The sequence below is a fragment of the Epinephelus lanceolatus genome, chromosome 4 (genome assembly GCF_041903045.1).
Source record: "Epinephelus lanceolatus isolate andai-2023 chromosome 4, ASM4190304v1, whole genome shotgun sequence".
Lineage (NCBI taxonomy): Eukaryota > Metazoa > Chordata > Actinopteri > Perciformes > Serranidae > Epinephelus > Epinephelus lanceolatus.
Window position 1 is genome coordinate 39,273,854 of NC_135737.1, and position 25,096 is coordinate 39,298,949.

Genomic DNA, 25,096 nt, shown 5'->3' on the forward strand with positions numbered 1-25,096 from the left:
CAATTAAAGGCAAAAATGCCCTAAAAAATGTCTTTGAAAATAAATTATCTGAGTTCCACATGTATGAAGTAGCCCAAAAATGATCACTTTAAACGTGCTGTCTAACCAAATTATTTGAACAGCACATGGTTATTACAGGATTTTCAGTTCTACATCGGACCGCAGACCTTGTGTGGACAGGTCGGGTCAGGTTGCAGAATAAGCTTGTCATATGTGCAGGGGTCGGGTGCTTTATTGCACGTCACAATGTTGAGGTGGGAGCAGGTCTGGCAAATCAGACCCCTGTAGGACTCTTGCACGTGGCTATTGTAAGATTCACGGTTTTGGATCAGGCTGCAGATCTTGTGTCGATGTGTCAGGTCATGCTGAGGATCTACTTGGACCTATTTGCAGACCAATGCAGGACTCTGGGGCAGGGGAGTATTCCAGTGTAGAAGTATGAGTTGGTTCTTATAAAATGTATATTTCCTTATTGTTCCAAACACTGAATACTGCAAGATCACAGAAACTGAATGATCAGGCGACATCTATGTTGAATGCGGACTACCTTTTTTTTTCTGGTTTGCTCTGTATGTTGCTTTTGTCACATTTTCTCCTTGTTTGTCAGCAAGTTTAATTTCTTGTCAACCTTACTATGACAAAAAGGCTTCAACTTTGAATAAACTGTCATGTCTCTGCAAGTTAGATTTAATACTGTAGTAAAATTAAAGGAAACGGTGAATGAAGGAGGTAAAATTACAGCCTTATGGTGTGTTTTAGAAGGTGACAGGCGATTTGTACAGTAGTTAATGCTGTATGTTTTACATGCAGCGTCAGCAGTGCCGTCCTTTAACACCTGTCCTGCTTCCAAATTAGAGCTATAATTAAAAATGTCACATTTTTCATCACAGTTTGAGGCAGCAGTACAGCAGCTCAGGACAGCAGGCTGTGGAGGATGACTGTACAAACTACAGCACAAATCCTCAGCTGCAACCTTGCCTCTGCCTCCTCTACATTCCCCTGCTGTATCCAAGCTCAGAAAACACTGAGGATGTTCTCTGACCTGTCTCACCGAGCCTATTTATACTTCTCTCTCTGTACCTCTGGAAGAAGGCTAAGGACTATCAGGACCAGGATCTCTGAGATTTCAAAACAGCACCTATCCTGAGGCAGTGTTGAATATAATGGGTCTGGGATCCACACATCACCGGTAATTTATTCTGCTCATTGATTTTGTTTCAGTATTGATTGTTTATATTTTGAAACTGGAGCTTTTTTACTACTTCAGCGTGTCTATTTGTCTGGTCCTGGTTGACTTATTGGTGAATTTACTGCTGTAATTTGTCCTGTCTATTTCATAGGGGGAATATTGGGCACCTCGGTTGATATGGCAACATGGCTTTGTGAACCTTGAACGTCATGTATAACTTTTGCAATCTGTCTTCATTCAGTACTTCAGGAGGAGACACTAGAGGAATATTTTTATTCCTAGGTAATTGTAACTACGCACGGCAGGTCTAAAAAACCATGTGCATGTTGCTGCAGTAAGAGAGATACTCAAGAATTTAGAGTATGGAGGATATGATTATTTAGCTTTCCCAAAAACAAGAGAGAAACTGCCAGGAATGGATAGAGAGCGTTTGTGTACTCTAATGCAGTTTTTCCCAACTGGTGGGTTGCGGGTCCCCTCTGAATGGACAGCAAGTGACTCAGAACGAATGTCAAGTTTTAAAACAAAACAAAACAAAACAAAAAACCACACACTTTTTTTGAAGTACAGTGAATTTCTACCACATAGCTTTTATTTTGAAGTGCCATTTCCTCCTGTAGAGTAATTGACAAATGGACAGCTTGTTGACAGAGACAGCAAACTAACTCAATGACATGGCTAAACTCAAGTATGACGCTGAATATATTAAACTGTGTGGACCCTGAACCATGGACCAAGGAGAAATCTGGACCTCATGGCTGGACAATTCAGGAGCCACTGCTCTAATGTGAGCTGCAAAATAAGCATGATGTATATTTCTACATATTACTTCTTTTAGGGTTTTTTTATTGTGTTGTTGCTGGCTGTAACTTTTTCTTATGCTGCTGTCTTGGACAGGTCTCCGCTGAGAAAGAGTTTGTTGATCTCAGCAGGACTTGCCAGGTTAAAAATGGGTTTAATTAAAACAAAATAAAAAAATAATGTCCGGCTTATTAGTTTAGTTTATTTACTTTATTAATCCCCCTGAGGGGAAATTCAATGTTTTCACTCTTGCTTGTCAATTATACACAGGCCCGAAAGACACACACATGCACAAACAGGACCTATACATGCACAAAGTGGAGAGATGTCAGAGTGAGGGGGCTGCCCTTGGTGAGGCGCCCCGAGCGGTTGGGGGGTTCTGTGCCTTGCTCAAGGGCACCTCGGCAGTGCCCAGGAGGTGAACTGGCACCTCTCCAGCCACCAGTCCACGCTCCATATTTTGGTCCGGACGGGGACTCGAACAGGCAACCCTCCGGTTCCCAACCCAAGTTGGGTTGAGCCACTGCCTCCCCACCAATTACCATTACAGTGGTAAGTTGGCCATTCAAGGCCAAGGAGCATTTCATTAGCAATGTACAGGTAGCTACAGGTTAGTTTTAAAAAAAGCTTAGCTACTTTATTGCCCAAATTATCATTTGTATAGCAATTAATCACTTTGTTAATTTGGGGGAAAAAATGCCTTGACGGTGAACGAAGAATCCAAAAAAGACATTTTTGAGGACTTGAAGTAAAAGGCGACCAGCAGCAAATCTACATCAAGACGTCAAACTTTCACACAATCCAAGTCTTATTTATCCAGTCATATGCCCAATACATCACAAATGCATGCATTTTCAATGAAAATGTGTAGTCTATGCATGTAGTGTGCTTGTGATGCATGAGAATTTGACTGGACAAATAAGACTTTGATTATACTGCAGGAGTTGTGTGACAGTTTGTAAATGGGTAATTCTAAATAGTTTTTCTGTTGTCAAACATGGACCCCCATAACATCAATTAATCAAGACTGTTAGCCTGTTCTTTCGTTCGTTAACCGTTAAGGCATGCAGGAAAAACAGTTTTCTTTCCAATGTCAGTGTGACACAGGGTGAGTAACTGACATATAAATGATCATTTGGAGGGTGAAGCATTCCTTTAATCAGCTGGCTAATTATAGCTGATTGAGTGAAATCGTCCAGTGACAGTTGCCATTTCAGATGACAAAATGAATGGTCACAGCAAGAAAAGATAAGCCTGCTTTTGTCTATTTCTGTCTGAAATGATTATTGCCAAATTACTGAAATTTACAAGTGGTACAAATGCAACTGTTACCACTGTAAACTGCATGTGTGCCATGCAAGAATGGGAGGCTTGACAGAAGCTTGGCACACAGTCAACTAAACAAGGTCTTGTTTTGAGATGTCTGACAGGTGCTCCTTTAACTTCAGAACAGGAGATTATCACTTGGTCGCGTAACAGTCAACCCACCTGATCATATTCGGAGCCGGCCTCTAGCAGACTTTGCTGTATGGCAAACTGCAGCAGGTCCTCCTCCTCCTCCCTCATGCTGTCTCTCTGTTTGCCCCCTAGCATGGAGTATCCAGGCGGGGGCTCAAACACACATGGGGGAATCTCTCCGGCTCGACATGACACTGCAGCACACAGGGGGAAGGCAAAGGGCAAGAGATGGGGATGAGGGTTATCTAAAGGAGATCAGACTAAAGGAAAAGAGCAGGAAAGGAAAAAACTAAAGCGTAACTTCTGAGTGAAAGGAAGAGAAATCTCGAGTTAAATAAGTTGTATCAGGTTATTGTCCTGCCATACTCTTGTTGCCAAAATATTTTTACAACTCAGCTGCGTGTGTTCTCACAGGACTATAACTCAAGTCGGAGCATTTTTGCAAGATAATATCAAGGATTTCCAGAGAGGTTCCCTCTGAGCGGTCACACAGTAAATTGTGTCTTCCCTCCGCGTGGCTGCAGATTTAAACGTGGCTGTTGGGACTCAGATCAAGTGATGGGTTGATGAAAGTGAGCCATAATCTCACACACTACACGGAGAACACAACCTTGCGTCTAACGTCAGTGATAAATAGTACTCATAACTTTATCACGCAACTGTAAACTGTTTGTGGACTGCAGTGTGGGCCAGTTCAGCAGCGGTGGAGATTTATACAGCAGCTTGTTGGAAAGAATCGGCAGGAAATGCAGTTGGGGTGAGACACAGCTGTAATTTTATTAACTGAAGAAGAAGATGTAAGAAAAGATGACACTGTAACACAGCAGGAAACACTGAAGAGTATATTTGTTCTTACTGGTGGAGCTGGAGCTGGAGACGCTGGAGGAGTCACTGCCCGGAGATGGGGTGTCTGTCCTCGGAGGGTCCCTCTGTGCATCTCCCTCCACCCCCACTTCGTTGTCAGCACGGACACCCGTCCCCTCCTCGCAGCCGTTCAGATTGCTGAAAGTGATCCTGGCGTTCAGGATGTGGTAGAGAGGGATCTCTGCGGCGGTGGAGAGAAATGAAGCAGAGGATGACATTTTTATTGTTATTATTAAGTTTGTGTCTTTGCATCAGTCTCATCATCCAGTTAACCATGCATGCCCTTATATCAATTGTAACCTGTCTTTCTTACTCACTTCATCCCCCTGTCTTCAATCCTTCCCATTCATCTCTGTATCTATTTAAATTTCCCATCATCCCCTTTATTTAAGGAGCCATCATTTTAACCTCCCTCCCTCCACCCTTCCATCCGTCTCACTCTCCCAGCTCTCACCGATCTTGACAGGGAAGCCGGGCGGCAAACGCAGAGTGATGAAGTCACGCAGCTTAGCGAACAGGGCGTTGGAGATTGCCATGAGATCAATGATAGGCACCACTTGTTCTGCCAGGGACAGAGGATGGGACTCGCACAACCACAGCTTGGCTTTAAACCTGGCAACGAGAACACACACACACTCTGAGGACACCGATAAGACGACCAGTCATAGAGTTTGCTGATTAAAATTACCAAATACATTTCTGGCTTCAGCATAATTGAAGCAGTTTATGTCCTCATTCAAGTGATTAGCTCTTTGGCCAGACGTACACAAAGACATCGATTACATCAGCCAACAGCGAGCGGCCCGCAAGCTGCTGAGTTGTGCTCAAATTGAAGCCAGTCAATGATTATATTTTAACATGTCCAATAATGAACACAGTATTGAGAGGCAGCTCAGAAACCTCAAACAGTTCGTGCTCACAATGTCCTGCCACTTTTTATTAAGTGCCAGGGAAGAATGAAACTGACGATTGAAAACGACAGACAGGCCCACAGTCAGTTAGAGGAACACAGGGCAGATGATTGGACAGTAAGTTGGCAATTGGATGAGAGAAACCGGACACTGGAAGCCTGTATCGTTAGCTACATTACAAACATTACATCTTCAATATATCCTGACAGATTTTGTGGTGTTCATTTCATTTTTCATGTCTTCTTTTGGTTAAACAGAGTAGATATGATGTGTCATGATCTGTGTGAATAAGTGTGTGTTTGTTTCCCACTGTCACGCTTTCCTAACCCTCAGGATCACTGTGGTCAGCTGTCATAGACGGCTGATTTTTACCCTGCCTGTGTGTATGTGTGTATGTAAGCCTGTCTACTCTCTGTCCATCAGTTTGTCAGCTCTGGCACTTGGCGGTGAGTTTGGAGGGCGACTTCACTGCATGCATGGCCGCCCGTCTGTTTTCCTGTCTGCCTGCGTCACCTCTGGGTCTTGGTGGTGAGCTGGCACGGGTGGCCGATGTCCCTCTGAGTCGGTGACGAGCTGGGGTTGAAATATTCCTCGGCCGTCAGCGCTGCGGGGTTGGTCACCGCAGGACACGACATCTGGGTCACCAGGGCCTGCAGGAAGTAAATAATGATTCAGGGTGTTTTTTTATCCTGGTGTAACCACATATTGCCATTTTAAAGAGAGTAACGCTTTCATTGATCCAGAGGGATTGATCAATACCCGTGACTCAAAGATTACTCTATAGAGTAAAAAGATCTCTGGCTTTTCAAACTCACTTTCCTCGCTTTTCTGTTGAGGAACAAAAACCTCACCACCCACTGGGACTTCAAGGCTTTCCTCTTACCTTCTGACATTTTCAACAGCTCGATGAAAGAGAAAGCTTTGCTCAGAAGCCAAAAGTTGAGAAGCAGTTTTCTTATTCCAGTATTTTACGTCATTACAGTAGATGCGTCTGTTGGTTCACCGCTCTAATTAGTAGCTCACTGTCGACTGTTAAATATGACTTTGGTAAACCTTTCAAAGGCCCGCCACCATTACTGGAGGAGGTAGAGGCTGCGTAAGACTTGTGAAAAGAAGAGAAATGTTGTTTGCATTCTCCTTCCAATTGCAGTCAATTCGTCACAATCCATTTAAGGTTTGGCATAATTGAACCACTGCAGCTCTACAGTTGCATAAACTATCTGCAGAGCGTACGTCAAGACCACAAAAAAAAAAACCCTCTTCTCGGTGTTGTGTAGGGAGGATAGAGAGACACGAAGTTGAAAAAGAGCAGAGGTGACAGTGAGGGGGAACAAGTGAAAAGGCAGAATAGAGAAAGAGGAGAAGGAAGGAGGTATGAGTCATAGAGGCTCTCCAGCAGAAACAAATTAAAAAACCATAATCAATATTTGAGAGCAGGTTGGAGCCTCTGACTTATTGTTTTATCATGCAGGCACGCTTTCCAGTTGACACAGTGGACAAGGATCATACACTCACTGTCCATCCAGGAGAGGACGTGATAGCAATGATGCTAATATTGAGGATAATGATTTTTTTATGAGCACCAGAACCCATTAATCACCGCTTTCAGGCGAAAACATCCTTGTTCTCATCTTAAACAGTTTGTTTTTGATTTATTAGACCCATAGTACAAAAACAATAATCCTTCATTTACAGATCACACTGGAAAATCACATTAAATGGAATTTCGTGTTACAACATCTAAAATAAACTCTCCACTTACCCCATTATTAGGTCCCATGTGTTGCTCAGCAATCCCAAGGAAGTTCTGCAGTGGAGTCTTCCCACCTGCTCGGGGACACAAAGCGGTGATGAGTTAGACGAGTGTAGTTACACAATGTAAAAACTCAAAGCGTCCTGTTAGTCACAGCTTTAAAAACCCTCCTGAGCATCAGTACACTACAGAGCACCCAAAGCTGGCTTTAGTTGGCGCTCGTTTATCAAGAGATGATGAAGCACAGGCTCATTAATCTCCTCTGTGGCGTCTGTGGTGTCATTCTGATCTACAGTGTTCCGCTCAAGATAACTTACTGCATTTTGCACTGTGGTCTTGTCATCGACTTCGAGCCGGTATGAAATGAACAAAACCACAATGCACTGAACTGAACTGAAGTGAGGTAAATAGCCAAGTTATTTTTTCCTTTTAAGTCATCATTTTGAAGTAAACACTGATTGCACAATGTAATGGCAGCAGATTAATGACACCATCAGTGTCTGACTGGTTCCCAATAAGCCTAATATTCGCTATGAAATCTTGTCTGCCACTGGGTACGATTGCCAAGGAAAATGAAGACTTCGATTTATGGCACAAAGGGGTGTGGTTGGTGTGCAACCAAAACAGGGCCAGGATAGTGCTTCTGTTTCCCTAGGATGGTGAAGGCATAACCTGCCCTAGGGCCCAGTCACACAGAATGCGTTTTAGCAGCTGGAGGCGGCTTTTTGTAATTGTTATTAATGAGAATGGAGCTTTTGCTTGCAGTTTTTGCATTGCGACGTGCTTTGTGTTTCTGTGCTCTAGGCACCTGCCATTTTTGCCAGAGTGAACTGAACCCCTCAAGTTGAAAAAGCTTCCACTCATAGTGTAAAAGCACCCCAGTTGAGGAGAAACTGGCGGTAGCGGTTGCTGGATACCAAGAATTATACAACCCCACGATAGATAGCAGGTTGTCAAACTGTCCCCGAGTCATCCTAAAATATGCCTGGAAACGGCCATCATGGAGGCAAAGCTCCTGGACTAACTGGTGGTACTCCCTCTGATCCACCCTCTTTTTTTAGGGTCTCATGTGCCCACACAGATCTCCGTTTCCCTGTGCCCAACAAACTATATGCTGACAGCCTCTCACCCTCAACCAGAGCTACAGCCAGTACCCCCTGCCTGAACATTTTAGTAACTAGTTACTAATTACTGTGAAAAAAATCAGTGGACGTTCCTTGCAGTTACAATTCCCAGTCGCAGAAATGGCAGCTGGAGAAACAACTGAAACAGCTATAGAAAACAAAATGCAATGTGTCCTGTGTTGTTGGTACTAGGGTTTGAAAAGTCGTCTGTTTCCACTTCAAGCAGCAATATGAATGTCCTCCACTCCACCTGAGAATACATAGTATTATATAGGGTATGCACATATACACACACGTGCATCATGTGTAAGTTACTGTTATTATTATACTGTGAATGCATTAAAACAGGAAGTTTGTTAAACAAGCAAACACCTATGTGATAAAGGTTGACTCTTTGAAAATGACAAGTGCTTTGAAGAGCCTGTAGGGAACTTCAGACTGCAGCAGCCAGAGAAGTGAGAGTAGGGTCTTGGAAGAAAGATAGCATTTTGGGGGGTGTCAACCTGTCTTCTTTGGATTTTAAAGACCACCTCAAGGCATGTTTTTAGACGTATAGAGATACTGCTTGGAATAATAATTTGTGTCTGATATGGTTTTTCGCCCCCAAAAGTTACCATGTTAAAGATTCTTAAACCTACATCTACACCCTTTTCGTCATTTAAACATCTAGAATCTGTGAATATGCAAGTATCAGTCCTCTCAAAAAATCACAACATGTCTCCCACTCCTCAGTGTGAGTGCACTGGAGATTTCACACATCATGGGAGTTTCCACATCACACTTTAACTGTAAATTGCACAAGTAAGACCACGATTAATTTCCAAACTAGGTGTGAGGTCACAAAATCCTGCTCACATGTACAGATATTTAAAGTAATAATGGAGAAACGTTCCTTTCTTTGATCCAGACCTTTGAATCCGGCCACTCCGTCCAAATTTAGGTTGATTTGTCTGACAATCGTGACATGAAACAGCGGTATCTCGGTTAAAATAGAAAATGACTAATGACTACCACAGTAGGCTTAGGTAGCCAATCAGCACCACAGGCTGGACTGAGAGGTTGTTAAGTGGTGCGCTGGAGCCAGTACAGAAATAATGGCTAGTGCTGTAGACACAATAAATGCTGCTATCCAGGCTGTTCTAGTCATGTATTCTCAAATACACCTGACATCGTTTCCACTTTTAAATCCCAAACTAAACAGGTATGCTGTTATACACATTAGCGTGGACCTAGAATGATGTTAAATTTAGGCCAATATGACGGTCGTTTAGGCTGTGATCGGTCGGGGAAAACCAGTCTTTTCCATGGAAATTGGTCAAGGTGGATGAAATGTCAGACTGAAGATGGAAACAAAGTGTCACTATTTGACAATTCTGTCTGATTCATTTCATTTTCTGTAACTGCTTATCCTGTTAGGGGTTGCGGAGGGGCTGGAGCCTATCCCAGCTGACATTTCGTGGGAGGCGGGGTACACCCTGGACAGGTTACCAGACTGGGGGGGCTGACACATAGAGACAGACAACCATTCACGCTCACATTCACACCTACGGACAATTTAGGGCCACCAATTAACCTAGGCTGCATGTCTTTGGACTGTGGGAGGAAGCTGGAGTACACGGAGAAAACCAATGCTGACACGGGGAGAACATGCAAACCCCACACAGAAACACCTCCCACCTTGGGGGTCAAACCCCCGTGTCTGATATCGGGCAAAAACTTTTCCTCTTTAGCAGATGAATGTGAAGCTTTCTGTATAAAATCATTCTGCACAGTGAAGCTCTAAGTGAAGTACCAATAAGTAAAACACATTTTTTAATAGAGGGGGACTTAAAATTTCCCCATTAAAAATGTATTCTCAAGTATTTCTCTACAACTTTAAGAATTAATGACTAAATAAGCATCGATGAAAGTTAAAAAAAAACGTCTTAGGGACTAGTTTTGAGAATCTCTCAAAGATTCAGCCAATGTGCTTCGTTCGGATGATGTAGGTGGGATTTAACCCAAAATGATTGACAGTGACTAAACAACCCACAAACTGTCATTACATTTTCATGCATGTGTTGCTACGCCCTGATGGGTATGTGACATCACCTGAGCCCTGTCCACTTCAAACCAGCTGGAAAAGCAGAGAGGAAAACACAAATCCACAAGTCTCCAGTGTGAAATAAGCTGTTCCAAATGTTACAGAGAATAATGAGTTTGTGTAGGATACAATCACTCATAGTAAAGAGCTGACTGAGAACATAAGATTTATCACACAAAGAAGAAACCCTTTGTTTTTGGAGTGCCATGGGAATACCAGCAGCTGCTGCTCATTTAGAAATGAGAGCGATGCGAGCAGCAAAGAAAACATGACCAGCTTGTTAGTGTGTGGCTTGTACTTTGTGACAGAGCCGATGCTGTGGTCGTCCTCACTAACCAGAAACTGAATGAGCGCTAAAAGCAATGCAGAGGTCCATCAATTAGTGTTAATGACAGTGGTGTCGTGTCGTGGTGTGATTTATAAGACCACATTTTGACCTTCGGCCCACTGATCTGTCTGCAGCTGCTGCTTGACTCAAGATACAGTATATGTGTTTCTCTTCTGATGCCCAAAAGTTTTTTTTACAATGTTGACAAAATGATAAGTAGCACAAGAGAAAGGCAAATGGAGTGAGTCACTCATTCAGAAGTCTAGTGTAGTGCTCCCAAGAATACCCCCCCCCCCTCATATTAGTACAGATGGGGATTGTGACCTGGGAGAGTGGAGCTCTCTGAGGAGCATGTGATGGTTGATCCTTGCTGACAGCGACAGTCTGCAGAGGGACGCCTGCTAATCCAGTTTGATTTACGATCTGAACCAGAAAACGAGCCACCGAGCAAACGTTACAGGCTGTTAGACGGAGTCACAGAGTGATCTCATCGAGTTCAGGTGAGAGGGATTACTCATCATCAGTGGCTCTTTTATCAGACATGGCGTGGTGCTTGGGCTGAGGGTTACAGAGAGGATAATGGAGAAATTCAGCTGTTGCAGCTGTGACGCACCTGGAGATAAAGAACACCTTGACTGCCTGAGAGGTGACGATGTCTGAGGCACTGAAGTATGGCTGACAAGATAAAGTGAGTTACCTTTTGTCTTGTTCTTGTTCTGGTCTGACAGATGGTCAGTTCTGGTCCTGGTGATCAGCTCCACATTGGATGCTGCGTACACCTGAGAGAGGAGGAGACCATTAACTCTTGTGCTCTGTTGACACCGGCTTCACTTCCTTGATGTTTGGGACCCTACTGCCAAATAAACAATATGTTATGCCACAAACTGGGTTTACAGGTTTGGGGAATGTAACAAAACACAGAAATGAGCATGAAGCATTGTTATTGCACCGAATAAGGAAACACTTCATGCTTGCAATGTAAATATGGACTCTCTATGGACAAATATAGTATTTTCCTTGTTTGCCGAAAAGGCTTTCGCAGACGAGGAAATGTGCAACATGTTATCCTACACATTGATGAACCTTTGGTCAATTAGACCCCAGAGAAGTCTTAATCCCTAGACTCCAAATAGATTTATTGGGATCTGGGAGCTGCATTGTTGTATAACAAGTAGTAGTAGTATAACAAAAGATTGTCCTTTTTATTTTGTTTTGTTTTATTTATTTTTATTGATCTTTACTTGCAGCTTGCGTATATGTCATGTTTACTATTTTATGTTGGCGTGATGGCACTGGAAAATGTTTTGTTTAAAATGTGTCTGAATAATCCCATGAGGGACGGGCTGCCTTAGGCAGCCAGACACGAAAATTTCATTTCATTTTCATTTCATTTCATTTCATTTCATTTCATTTCATTTCATTTCATTTCAGTAGTGTCGACAACAATCAAAGATATGGACCAGAAGGAAATACATTGTACTGAGCCATGTTTTACAGCGGGGGTCTCTGACACCCCATAACAGTGATTATGTCTAGGTTAAATCAACTACAAGAGGATGATTATTATATCTGATCCAACTTTATTTCTCATGCAGATTATGATATGACACTTGTAAATTTATGAATTGAAAATAAAGTAACTAGAGACCATCTTGCGACAGGATTACTACAGCGATCTGCACCTTAAAAGGTTGGGGAAATCGGGGCCCCTATTTCCAGCCCCCTTGGTCGGACTACAACATCTTCGAACTCAGCCTTCATTCTGATCTCAACTACACAACTGCAAAGTTTCACGTCTGCATCTTGCATGGCTGTGACACTACTGAAGTGATACAATTTGTCCACAGACTTATAACCACCTGGCAAAATCCTAGAACTGGATGTCAACAACTTACAATTAAACAGAGACAAGACGGAGGTTCTGATAATTGCTTCAGATAGTAAGTCTTCAAAGGTTGCCCAGAGTATTGGATCCCTCTCGTCAGCTGTACGGTCAAATTTTAGGAATCTTGGTGTCATTTTTGATCAGGCCATGCATTTGATCGTGTTAAATCATTGACTTGGACTTGTTTTATTTAGCTGAGAAATATTGCAAAGCTCAGGTCTGTGGTGTCTCGACCTGAGCTAGAGATTATTATCCATGCTTTTGTGTCCTCCTGACTGGACTACTGTATCTCTCTTTTACCTGCCTGAGTAAAGCTTCTGTGAACCAAGTAATCCAGAACACTGCTGGCTGTTAAGCAGGTCCAGCAGGTCAACCCACATCACTTCCATTTTAGTTTCTTTACACTGGCGTCCCATCAGGTTCAGGATTCATTTCAAGATACTCATTCTCACGAACAGAGCCCTCGACAGTCAGGCACCTGTATACATCAGTGATCCATCCATATATTGTCAGTAGGTCCCTAAGGTCTTCAGAGCAGTACCTACTGACTGTCCCCTGCTTCAGACTCAAAACAAAAGGTGATTGTGCCTTTGAAGTCGTGGCTACAACTCTATGGATCTCTCTTCCATTAGGTTTTAAATAACAACTGGAGACCCATCGTTTCAAAATGGTCTTCGAAATTCACCCTAAATTGTCAGGTGCTTGTTCCCTGGTGCGTTTCTTTTTGGGTCCTCAGTAGCCTGTATTTGCTCTATGTTTTACTTTCTTTTTGTTGCTTTGTTTTAATTGTTATATTGCCTTTTTTATTGATTTGCATGTTTTATGATTTGATTGTGTCATTGTAATTTGTGAAGCACTATGTGAATTTTGTTTCTGTGAAAGGTGCTATATCAAATAAATTAATTATTATTATTAATTATTAAAATATTCAATTCGGCTTCTGTGGTAGTTACGGCCACAATTGGTGAAAATAAAACCAGCTGGTAATGACGCAGACAGCTTTGCTATTTACTAAATTTTACTGACTGTTTCAAAATACAGTGCAACTTTTTAATTACGAGGGCATTACATTACTTATCAGTCTACTACATGAAGGCGGCTTTAACCACAGGTGCATTCATTTTACGTCTCCATCACTAGCAGCCTGCAGCCATAAGCTTTGAGGGGACTAAGTTTATCATCGAGAGAAAATGACTTTCTTTTCCCATCATGATTTCAGTGTGTATGCAGCACAAGCCTCAGCAAGCCAGCTGGAAGCAGACCAATTTCCACAAGGCATGTATCATGAAAGTAAAGTTCAAAAAAAAAAAGAAAAAAAGAATTACTGTAGTTTTAGTTTTTCATAACCTCCTGAGACTCTGTGTCCTCATATGAGGATGTCACATTTTGGGTTTACTTGACCTTATACTTCATTCTACTTAACTTAGATCTGTTGTCCTTGTTTGTGGACACTTTTTGGTGCCATCTGGTGGTAGTCAGAGCACAAAACACTAATCCATGTTTAAAAAAAAAAAAAAAAAAAAGTGGCAGCCATCTCTGCCAAGTCAGTCTGCAGCCGATCCTGACACAAAAGTGGACAAGGTCCAAAACCTGATCACATTTAATGGTTGAACCTTGTTTATTTATGTTTAATAACGTTAGTAGTTTGAATAGGCAACACATTTGACCAATTTTAGCAACAGTAACAAGCTAAGATGCTGTTAATTAGGAAGTACTTGTTAGAAGACATTAGGGCTTAATTATCGTCTTGTTTGAGGACATTGGGACTTAGCGTTGTCTCCTATATAGTTAGGAGAAATTAAACATGTCTCAGGAGGATATGTTGTCATGTTTGAAAACATCCAAAACGAACACTATAAGCAAATTATTTCAACAGCATTTGTATAGGAAAGAATCTGCCTGCAGCTTTTTGATTCATATAAGCAGCTGATCACTGTAACTGCGTTCACTATAAGCAGTTTTGTCATGATCCTGGGTTTGTCTATATTCTGTTATCCTATGGACTTTCATTTCATTTCATTTCATTTTATTTTTACAGGAAAAGATTAAAAGTAACATAATAAAGATCAGTCACAATTAATCAGGCCTGACTCAGTATCCTACACAAACTCATTCTGCAGCACATAAAGACAGAAACACATCACAAAAACAGTGACATCTAACAAAAAACACAAAAGCAAACAGCAACATGAACATGTAGAGAGGCATGGACTTATATGAAGTGTGCACTTTGGAGTTTTCTGTTTGTGTTCTTCTTTGTTATTCTTCCTGTTTTATTGATTCTCTCCTCGTGTGTCATGTCTGGTTTTACTTCCTGTCTTTGTGTGTTTTCCGTCTGTTTTCTATCACAACTGTCTCGTTAGTCCCTCCCTTCCCTTCACACCTGTTCTGTATCAGTCTTGATTGCTCCATGCCTAGTGTTCTCCTCCACACCCTTGTCATTAGCCAATCTCCATTCCCCTCCTTTAGCCCATGTCCTCCTAATCCAGCTGTGTGTCGTTCTTGTGATTAGTTTTCTGTGTATATATACCTGTGTTTTCCATTGTTCTTTGTTGGTTTGTCTGTGTTCCTCTTGTGTTCATCCCTGCATTCATTATTTTCGGTAGTGGTCTTCTATAACATGTCATCAGTTCATCAGTTTATACACAACTCTTACAAAATGTGTAAAACTCATTAAGTATGAAAATGGCGCAACAACGGTAAAGAGAATCCAGGGTCTCTAGGATGCCAAAAGGAACATGGGGTTAAAGACAGATGGAGGCAAAAAAGTAATAAAGCAAAAAAACTAACAAACAACGACACAAAAATCACTGGTCAGGGGTCCGTTTCAGAAAGGAGGTTCAGCAAACTCTGAGCCTAACCCTGAACTCTGAGTTGAGTAACTCTGAGATGGGAAACTCTGGGTTACGGGTTTCAGAACAGGTGATTTCAATTGGTTCAATCAACACAGAGTTTGTTCACTCTGAGTTAAGCGCGTGCACCACGACTTTAAAAAGCCGTCATCAATGGAGCCACGATACCACGATTCACCATGGCAACAAGCTACAAGAAAAGGTCTGCATTTTTTTTACTCCTCTGGAGCTGGATATTTTAATGCGCTCATACAGCTAATTTGAAGCTGTTTTCAGGAAGAAGAGTAACACGGCTGCAGCAGCGAAGGAACGGGAGTCGGCGTGGGAGAAAATTACTGCTCGAGTGTAGCCTAAGTTTAAATTTACTTTATACATTTATGCAATCACAATAATATTACAGAGGCTACAGATGCAAACAGGTGGAATGGTGTTAAAGCTAAAATTTAGTTCACTTAGATGCAATCCCACCTCATTATTTTTCAAGTGAAAATGGTCTAAAAACAAGTTACTTTTATGTGTGATTTGTTTTGACTAGAAATGAGACTTTTTGACTAGAAATAAGACACATATTCTTGGTATGATTGTGAGTTTTTGCAGTGTGATGCTGTCTGACATTTCGAGACAGTCAGTCTACCTGCACATTAATGCTGTGAATGGACTTCATATTCACATAGTCTCCTTCATTTTGTGAAGGAGCAATGATGGGAATGTGGGTTCCATCAATGCACCCTATCACACCGGGAAATCCTAAAAGAAATTAAAATGACTAATCCCAGTCTGAGGTTGCAGCACCATGTCATTAAATGAAATATGATTTATAATCATACATTTTAACTGATTTCTACATCATTCACCTGCAATCTTGTGGAACTCCTCCTTGATGACCCTCACAGGTTTATGTCCAGGGAACACAACAACAAAAGAGTTTAATAGACGTTTCAGAGCTAGGGACACTTTTCTCACGGCTCTGCAGACAATGGCCTTACTGATATTTTCTGCATCTCCGATTTTATACAAAAAACTCCCGTTTGCAAAAAACGAAGAGCAACACAAAGAATCTGGGTAGATGGATGAAAGTGCACGTCCACGGTTGGTGACGTTGGTTATGTCACGACGGATGAGGTTATGGATATAAATGATGGACTGTGATGTGAAACGGTACCATTCAAAAAGAAAATGTTCTGGAAATGATAATACGTCAATTCTGGGCCTGTGAATAATCTCCCGATGAATGCGTAACTCCCTCCTCAGTAACACTGCCTCTTCGTCCACAGGGTCCTCCAAGAACAGACATGCCATGGTCGAAAAAAGTAGATTTAGAACTAGAACACACTTTAGGATCCGACTTTACCTTGAGGATCAAACTCGCTGAAACCTGCGCGACACTAAACGAATGAATGAATGAATCACACTGCATGTGTGGCGTAAGAGGGAGGAGACAGCTAGAAAAAAGAAAACCTGCTCCGGACCAGGTTAGGTTCACAGATTCAGTTGCCATAGCAACTGACACCAAGCTTCAGTTACTCCACTTTCTCTGGTTTAAGTTACCTCCCTTTCTGAAATGGAAAACCCAGAATTTCTCTCATTTCAGGGTTAACAGACTCAGAGTTTTCACTAAACCTGCTTTGTGAAACGGACCCCAGAGCAATACTAATATCAGCCTCTTGTTTTATTGATACATATTGACCAGATGTAAATGTCAGAAAACATTAGAGCATACAGGCTGTTTGTATTTTTGCACAACCCTTATCAAACCCCTTGTTCCTGGTCTGCTTCCTACAGGTCAACTTCTTCAAACTACAGTTCATAGCAGAACACTGGAATTCCTCACTAATGACCACAAAAAAGAAATACTGACTAAAAATTGAGCAGGCTGCTGATTCTGAGTTTACACCGGACGGCGGACAAGTGGAAGGGAGTGCTAAAAAGCGTCCAATAAAGGGGCAGCTCAACAGGAGCTGTCTGTTTACGTTTGTAACTCTAAATCAATGATGCAGAAAATAGATGCTTTTCAGGCAGCAGTATTTTACTGTCGAGCCTGTCTGAAGTGCTTTTAAACCACTAGTGACAGATGGTCCTGGGTGCCTGACACTTGTCTCCCATGGATCCCTCCCGGGGGTCAAGAAAACAAATGGGGTCAAGGTAATGCATGTGTCTGCACAATAGATAGACTTGTTTTGTTGGGTTTATTTAAACTTAATTTAATAGGCCATCTGGTATTTTATGTGCTGAGAGATTGTCGTAATTTAGGGGGCCAAGAATTCAGGTTTCAGAGGTCCATCTGTCATTATTTAAAAATGTAGAAGGTTATGTCCTCAGAAGGTTTTAAAATAACTTTGAGAGTTAAGTATAATAAAATTGAGCTCTGACAGCAGTGGTTTCTCTGAACAGTGTGAGGGATCAGTGAGCTGTCCGAGCAGCCTGCACTCTACCTTGGCTTCATATCCATTCACCGTCTCAGTCTTCTCACTCCTCCAGCCCAGTATACCCGTCTTGTTCCTGAAAGGGAGATTCAACACATCCTACATCAGTTGTCTGGGGTCGCGACTTCCAGTCAACACACAGTTGCAATCACAGTCAGTGCAGATGATTTGCCTGTCCCAAGCAATCTACAGATACATACTTGAGAAGAAATCATAAATACAGATTCGACTGCAAGTCACAGGCTCTGGGTTTTCTTTATAATATGCCGCCTGAAAACATTGCAGCCATTGTCCTTGTTTGTCGTCAGTGAAGATCAACAGTTCAGTGTGCAATTAGGAAGTCTGCCCAGAAGTTAGTGAGGCATATCCTATCTCCATGAACTATTCACATCGCTGAACTCCTCCAGGACCAAACCACAGAAAAAGTGAGTTTTCAGGGATGAGTTTCCCACATAAGCCCTTATGTTTTTGAGGTTATGGTATCTTTGAAATTATATCATGCATTTTTTTACAAATATATTTCAATTATGTAACATTTTTGGAAGAAAGGTTTTGAACAGTTTTCACCCATGCTAGTGGTGTGGCTCTGGGGATGGTGGAGTCAGCCAGTGAAACATTTAATCTAGCACCAAAATCATGTAAAATTCTAAATGTATCAAATACTTTGGTTAATGGCGGTTCCCATTGCTAGAGGAGACTTCTTGGATGAGCATCTGATCAACCTGGGTGGACGCAAAAGTCTTTCATGATGCAACACTGTTCACATCTTGACAGCACCATATGACGTTATGTCAACATTGCACTTCAATGCTCCCGCCTTAGATATGGCACGACAAAATACCTGCAAAACTAATATGCATTCCTGTCATCTTCAGCTGTATGTGTTTTGTGCTAATTAGCAAATGTTAGAATGGCGTCACAGTAATGGCAATCATGATCAAAATGACCTGCATTTAGCAGAAGTACCGCTATGCTTAAGTAGGTGCCTGCCTTTGTTCCAGTGGCCCTAAATTCTGATGCCCCATTAGTCCAGAAAATGTCCATCAGACTGACCATTTCTCCAGCAACCTGTTATCCAGAAAACAAGCCTTTTTCTCAAAAAGTAAAAACTTCCTGCACTTATCTTGTGGTGTTTTTATCGGCTCTTCGAGATGTTTCCCAGCGACGTTTGAGCTACCGATTGTGGATGTTTTTCAGCGACCAATCCCAGCTTTTCCAGTTACTTTTGTGCCACCAGACTTGGGTGGTTTAAACAAAAACATGAGCTTTTCCAGACCATAACCAAGTGGGTTTTGTGCCTAAACATAACCACACATTTACCACAGCATTGTTAACAAATGTTGTATCTGTGGTTTACAGAAACATCCAAGTGTGTACATTTTTCCTGGCAACTGGGTTGTCCAACTGCAGAAGTGTGGATTTTTGGTAAAACAGGATTTCAGATCAATGGGCGTTTGTTTTTGGAATAATGGGCTGTCAGAGAAATGGGCTTTTGGTCCAATTGGACATTTTTTTTGGACTGACAGGGCCTTAGAATGTTGGGCTGTTGGAACAATGGGCAGTCCTCTGAAAAACAGCCTCAGAACTAGCCTCAGTTGAATGGCCGTGGAGCCTTATCCAATGTCTAGTCTGGCTTACAGTATGAAACTGTGGCATAAAGTCTGTCAATGACCACCTATCTCAGACGATAATACTCTTCTTGCAATGTTTTCGAAATCCTTGTTGCTACGTGAAAGTAGTCTCAAATAGCCAGACCTATCTTCACACTTTGTTTTCGTGCTGTGCATGAAACAAGAAAAAAAAAACGCTTCTGTGGCAACCTACATGCTAAAACATGTTCCAGTGTTCTATGTGGTGTTTTCTTTTGCAGGTATTTAGCCATTTTAATGCCAGCACTTGCCTCTCCACCAAAATGAGTTCCCTCCCAATGCTATTGTGCAAGGGCACTGTCATTGCATTCTGGGCTTAGCACTACCCATTACAATTGTGATTGGTTGAAAGAAATACAAACAACCCAGAGTGTTTTTTGTTTGTTTGTTTGTTTTCCCTTAGTGTGGAATCATCTTTGGTTCAGCCAGACCTCTCTCAAGTGCTGGCTATGCTTCATCCAGTGTCAGACAAACTTATGTCCCTGCTGAATGTTGAAGTTATATCTGAGCTCAATTACTGGGCACTCAGTAAACTTCGCACTCCTTATCCTAGCCCTAAAAAAGCAAAACTGCTGTGCTGTAGTTTTTGTGCATGGCTGCATGACGACGTATTAACTTCAGAGGTGGATGTCCTGTCGGTGGTGCTTGACAAAGTGGTTTGCTCGAAAGCATCATAAATAGATTATTGGCATGTAGACAGGAGTGCTGACCAGGGAAAATGCACAGAGGTGACACCGAGGTGCAAGTCTGACAGGGAGATGATTACCCACCTCTCCCGGCTCACTTCTCTCTGTCACTCCCCTCTCTGTCTTCCTGCCTTTTACCTGTTAACATTCACTTCCTGTCTCTGCGTCTCTTCCCATGATTCACCTATCTGTCATTGTGTCTCCCCGCAGTCTATTTTTCTCCCTTTTCTCCTCCTGCCTCCAAAACCATCACCTCCCCTATTTTGGCTTCAGCATTGTACTTTTGTCCCCCACAGTCTTGTGTCACATTCATCTTCCTCTTCTTGTTACTCTCTGCATGTGTTTTATTTTCCCTCATCTCTCACTGCCTCATCCCTTTTTCCCCCACCTCATCCATTTTCCTCACTTCCTCCATCCTCCATCTTATCTCTCCTTTCATCCTTCTCTTTACCATTTTCTCCCCTCTAGCCCTCTCTGTCTAAAACTTTCCTTGTTCCGTTATCCCTCTCCCTTTCTCACTGTCACATCAGTCTTATCCCACCAGCTGACCAGAATAAGATGAGTTTTGTCCTCTATGCCCCTGATTGGCCCACTTCTCCCTCCTTTGTCTCCTCCTCCCCACTTCTCCTCATCTCTGTGTCTATGTCGCTTTATGTGAGCCGTAAAACTGTACCCTTGGCGTAATAAAAAGCTCCTTAATTGACTATACACAAGCCACCTGCCCATCCAATTTTCTTCCACCCCTCTTTTCCATTCTTCTCCAAGTCAGCTTGTGTCTTGCCCTCTTCTTTTTTTTCTGCTGTACGCCTCTCCATCTCTGTGTGTATCGTACTTGCACTGGAGTGTTGAGCTTTTCTGAAGTGGCCTGAGCCTGAAGCTAAATTGTGCCTCACTACCTCCACATCACACTTACTCCTGACACATTTTTTTTTTTTTTTACATTTAGCCAAGTATTTCACTGCTGGAAAGACGCTCTTCACAAAACATGGCTGTCTATGCAGTAGAAAGATGCAAATACCAAAAAATTGGTGCTACATCACCAGAGAGAACAGAGGAAAGGGCTTTAAGAGGTAGAAAACCTACAACTGCTGGAGTGCACTGCAACGCACCAGATCAAAAAATGCTCCCACTGACTATTTTTCAACAGAAAACAAAATGGCAGCTGGCTGGTAGCAAATGATCTCAAATAACAGTTAAAAATTAAGCATAAATATGTTTCTGTAAACATTCGAAGCAAGAAATAGGCACCGTGGTGGCAGAATCTTGGTTCATCATTGATCAGCACTGCAGTTTTACCATTTGATCTCAAGCCTCCGTTTTTACAAGGCAGGAAACAATTTGGCACCCACTGCCTGTTCACAAATTCTCATATTACAGCCAAACTGTGCCTTAAAATGTGATTCTGAAGATATCTAGGCTAAAAACGGGCACTACAGTAAAATAATCTTGATTATATTTGATCACTACTGCCTAGTTTTACCATTTGATTGGAGTTTCTCGACCCCCTTCTATACACTTTATGTCCATGGTGGTGGGCATTAAAGAATGAGGAGGTACAATCTGTTGTTCGAGCAACAGCCCTTGAGCCAGCAAAAATCCGCCCGGTTATCCAGCACATTTGAGCTGTATGAGGAGCACAGAGATCTGAGTGCTGGCAAGATGTAGGGAAGTTTACCATCGTTCATTTACACATACTACCAACGTTGTTATAATGCAGTGCTGGTTGAAAATTGGCAAAGTATCCCTTTAAGTCATTCGAGTTCACTATAGACACGACAGATCAAGAATGGAGTATTGTTGGTTAGATTAAAAAGCAGTTACTTAAAGTGAGCCAGTGTAACTTTTGCTGAACAGTGGCTAAAGTGGAAGATAATGATTTAGGTTGATCTTATTTGTTTACTTGTCAGGGACTGTGCTAGTCTCTATTACTGTAAATGAGCAAGGGTTATTGTAAAAGGATTATTTTCTTCTTTCTTCAGTGGTCTCTGGCCATGTGTGCCATCACAGAATAAAAATGGTAAATACAAAATTAGGGCTATAAGTGTTAACAATGGCAGAAGTAAGGAAGTGTCATAAATGCAGCAAACTGAGTAAAGTCAGTTACACAGCAATATCTATCTGAACATTTGCTCACTTTAGAAAAATTAGCCACCATAAGCTCAGTGTGCCTCTCGCTGGCAATTGCACTGAAATTATTATGAATTCAACTTTTCATTTGTAACAAGAAGAATGTGTTATTTTTTCTTTCAAAAGCTACACAGCCTCACTTGAAATTGCAGCAGGGTTTTTAGAATTAACTCAGCCATTTAATGCACTTTCATTGCAGGAAATTTTCCCCTCAGCTGTGGTGTAGATTATATCAGTAATAGGCTATGTATTGTGTTCAATGAACTCCTCTGTTGTATCCACTTCCTCCACTACTGCTGCACTTCTGTTAGTGTTTTCCTACATTTCGTAAAATGCATTTTGACAGCCACCAGAGAACGTGCCTGAACTTGTTCCACCCGGCTGTGGGTTGTAGCGTAGGAGACAGCAACAGTAAAAGAGTGACAGAAATTCAACAACAAAAGAGTGATTTTTTTCCACTCAGGAGGGAAAGAAAAGCCGGCACTCAGAGCAGAACATGTCCTGAGGCTGAATTGCTTCGTGTTGTACAGAGGCTACTGTTGGTGGAGAAAATGATTATTGTGCCTGTTCTATGGAAGAATTCTTCCTGTATGATTGTTGAACATGGCTGCGAAATGGTGAGACCAGAAAGTGGCCCTTGTTTCTTTGATTCTGAAGGATGTTATACGAAGTCCGGATGTTTTACTTGATGTTTTGGATTTTCTGCTACAGCTGCATCAGAAATTGACACATCAAATCACAAAATTCGGGAACAGCTGTGTATTTGGATATGTATGTGCCTCTTACATCTAAAGAACACATCATAGTTTGTCTCTCTGATTGTGTTTATAAGAGACTAGCATCCTCATATTCACATTCTGCGTATGTTAGTATTGCTTCTGACCTCTCGAAGGCGATATTGCGAGTGTCCAGCTGAGTGGTCACCACGGGGGCAGACAGCCTGGCTGCTACCTGCTCATCGCTGGGCTGGATCGCACCCAGAAGGCCCAAACTGGCGGCGTTGCTGCTGCAGGCAGCGCCATTACCCCGGCCGGGTGAGAGCGCTGTGAGAGTTGAGACGCACAAGGTCTCGCAGAACACCAGCTGCCTGTCATGGTCGACCTCCATCACCTCTGCGCTGGAGTCTGAGAGGCAAGAGGGTGACAAACAGGAAGAGCAAAATGAGGGCAATGCTATAGTTAAAGAGGAGGATAGGAAATTGACAGTGGGAAAGTACTACAATACAAACATGTCAATTAGGGATAAGGAAGGAAAGGTCAAGAGACATGATGACTGATGATGATGATGATGATGACAGATGGACAGTGGAAAGAGCAAATTGAAGAACATCAAGCAGATCCTCAAGAATAGTCCAGGGGAAGAAGAAGATTATTTCCAAAGTGGTGAGGGGAAGAAAGATAAAAATAAAAGAACTGGGTGAAATAATGCAGAGAGAAGCCATTGGAGAATCGACTGAGTGGAAACAGCTGTGCAGTGAGGCTACAAAGAGAAAGTGGAAGAGGATTGTTCTGAAACGCATGGCCACACCTGCACCAGTCTCTGCTCCTTCTCACATTCACTTCAAATGAAGCACGCATAAATGATAAATACAGGAATGTGCTCCATAAAACACAGCTCATTTGCTAGAATATTACACTACCATAATAACTGTGACAGACTCCTGCAGCAGGTCGGGTTGCAAAAAGGTTGTGTAACGGGTAAATAATGTATTTATATAAATTCACATATACGGGCACAGGTAAAAATGGACGAAATGTGGACAGGCAATGAATGAGAACAAATGCTTTGTTTTTTTTCCTGGACAGATCAGAAATTATATCTCTAAATCAGAAATAATTCTTCAGTACCTACATTAGACCTTTGATATCACAGATGTACATTTTTGGTGCTGGAAGCAGAGTTATTTCAGTGGACTGAATAAAAATGTAAATGGAAAACCTGACAACACAGAGGAGGAAGAAAAGAAAGGGAGAAGAAAAGAGGATAAAGAGGCGAAAGACAAAATAATACACACACACATGCCTACTATGTATTTACAAGCCAATGCACAATTTGGCCTCATGTATAGGGGGAAAATGCAAATTCACTCTGTTGCTGGGAGTTAGATGAGAAGATTGAAACCACTTTCATGTCTGTACAGGAAGCTACTGCCAGCAGCTGGTTAGCTTAGCACAGCACAAAGACTGGACCGTGTGCCGGACCATTTCTCGGTTGGATGCAGCGTCCTAAAGTCGTCTTATCTAACTCTTGGCAAGGAAATTAAGTTTCCCAAAATGTCTAATTATCCCTTCAAAATAGTCTGCATTTGCTCTCACAGTTCAGTTGATATTATTTTTTGTACTGTATGAAATACAAGACATGACACAGCAGAGTTTGCATGTTCTCCCTGTGTCTGCGTGCTTCCTCCCACAGTCCAAAGACATGCAGGTTAATTGGTGACTCTAAATTGCCCGTAGGTGTGAATGTGAGTGTGAATGGTTGTCTGTCTCTATGTGTCAGCCCTGCAGTAGTCTGGCAACCTGTCTAGGGTGTACCCTGCCTCTCACCCAATGACAGCTGGGATAGGATCCAGCCACCCCCATGACCCCCAACAGGATAAGCAGTTACAGAAAAAATGAATGAACAAATTTATTAAATACTTAAAGACCAGTAAAGCTTTGAAAATAAATATAACCTAACACAACACACCCTCTCTCACACATTCACACACAGTTATTCCAGTACACAGTTCAGTCAGCTTGACCTCTGACCTTGTCCCCTGAAAATGAAGCTCCGTTTTCCTCTCTGCCAGGTCATCTGCTCAAAGCCCATCAGGGTGGTGTCAACGCGGAGACACTGACCACTTTTCCAAACTCTGTAGGTGTCGCTGGGGCAGATACGTGACACCAGGGGCACTAGGGACAAACACAGACATGCTTTGAATCAAACTGTGCCATATGTAACGGATATGTGCAGAACTTAAT

At 42.2% G+C, this 25,096-nt stretch overlaps 1 protein-coding gene across 2 annotated transcripts in view; it reads right to left on the reverse strand.

Annotated features, from left to right (window-relative positions):
- The window catches only part of ankrd13b (ankyrin repeat domain 13B), a 58,740-nt gene that overhangs the window by 9,849 nt on the left and 23,795 nt on the right, over positions 1-25,096 (reverse strand). For both annotated transcript variants that reach the window (XM_033632069.2, XM_033632068.2), the window contains exons 5-13: positions 24,884-25,027; positions 23,017-23,257; positions 17,681-17,747; positions 11,209-11,290; positions 6,986-7,050; positions 5,737-5,873; positions 4,767-4,924; positions 4,305-4,493; positions 3,479-3,642 (exon numbers count right to left, since the gene is read on the reverse strand). In XM_033632069.2, the coding sequence (XP_033487960.1) occupies positions 3,479-3,642; positions 4,305-4,493; positions 4,767-4,924; positions 5,737-5,873; positions 6,986-7,050; positions 11,209-11,290; positions 17,681-17,747; positions 23,017-23,257; positions 24,884-25,027 (1,247 nt within the window). The remainder of the gene's footprint in view (positions 1-3,478; positions 3,643-4,304; positions 4,494-4,766; positions 4,925-5,736; positions 5,874-6,985; positions 7,051-11,208; positions 11,291-17,680; positions 17,748-23,016; positions 23,258-24,883; positions 25,028-25,096) is intronic.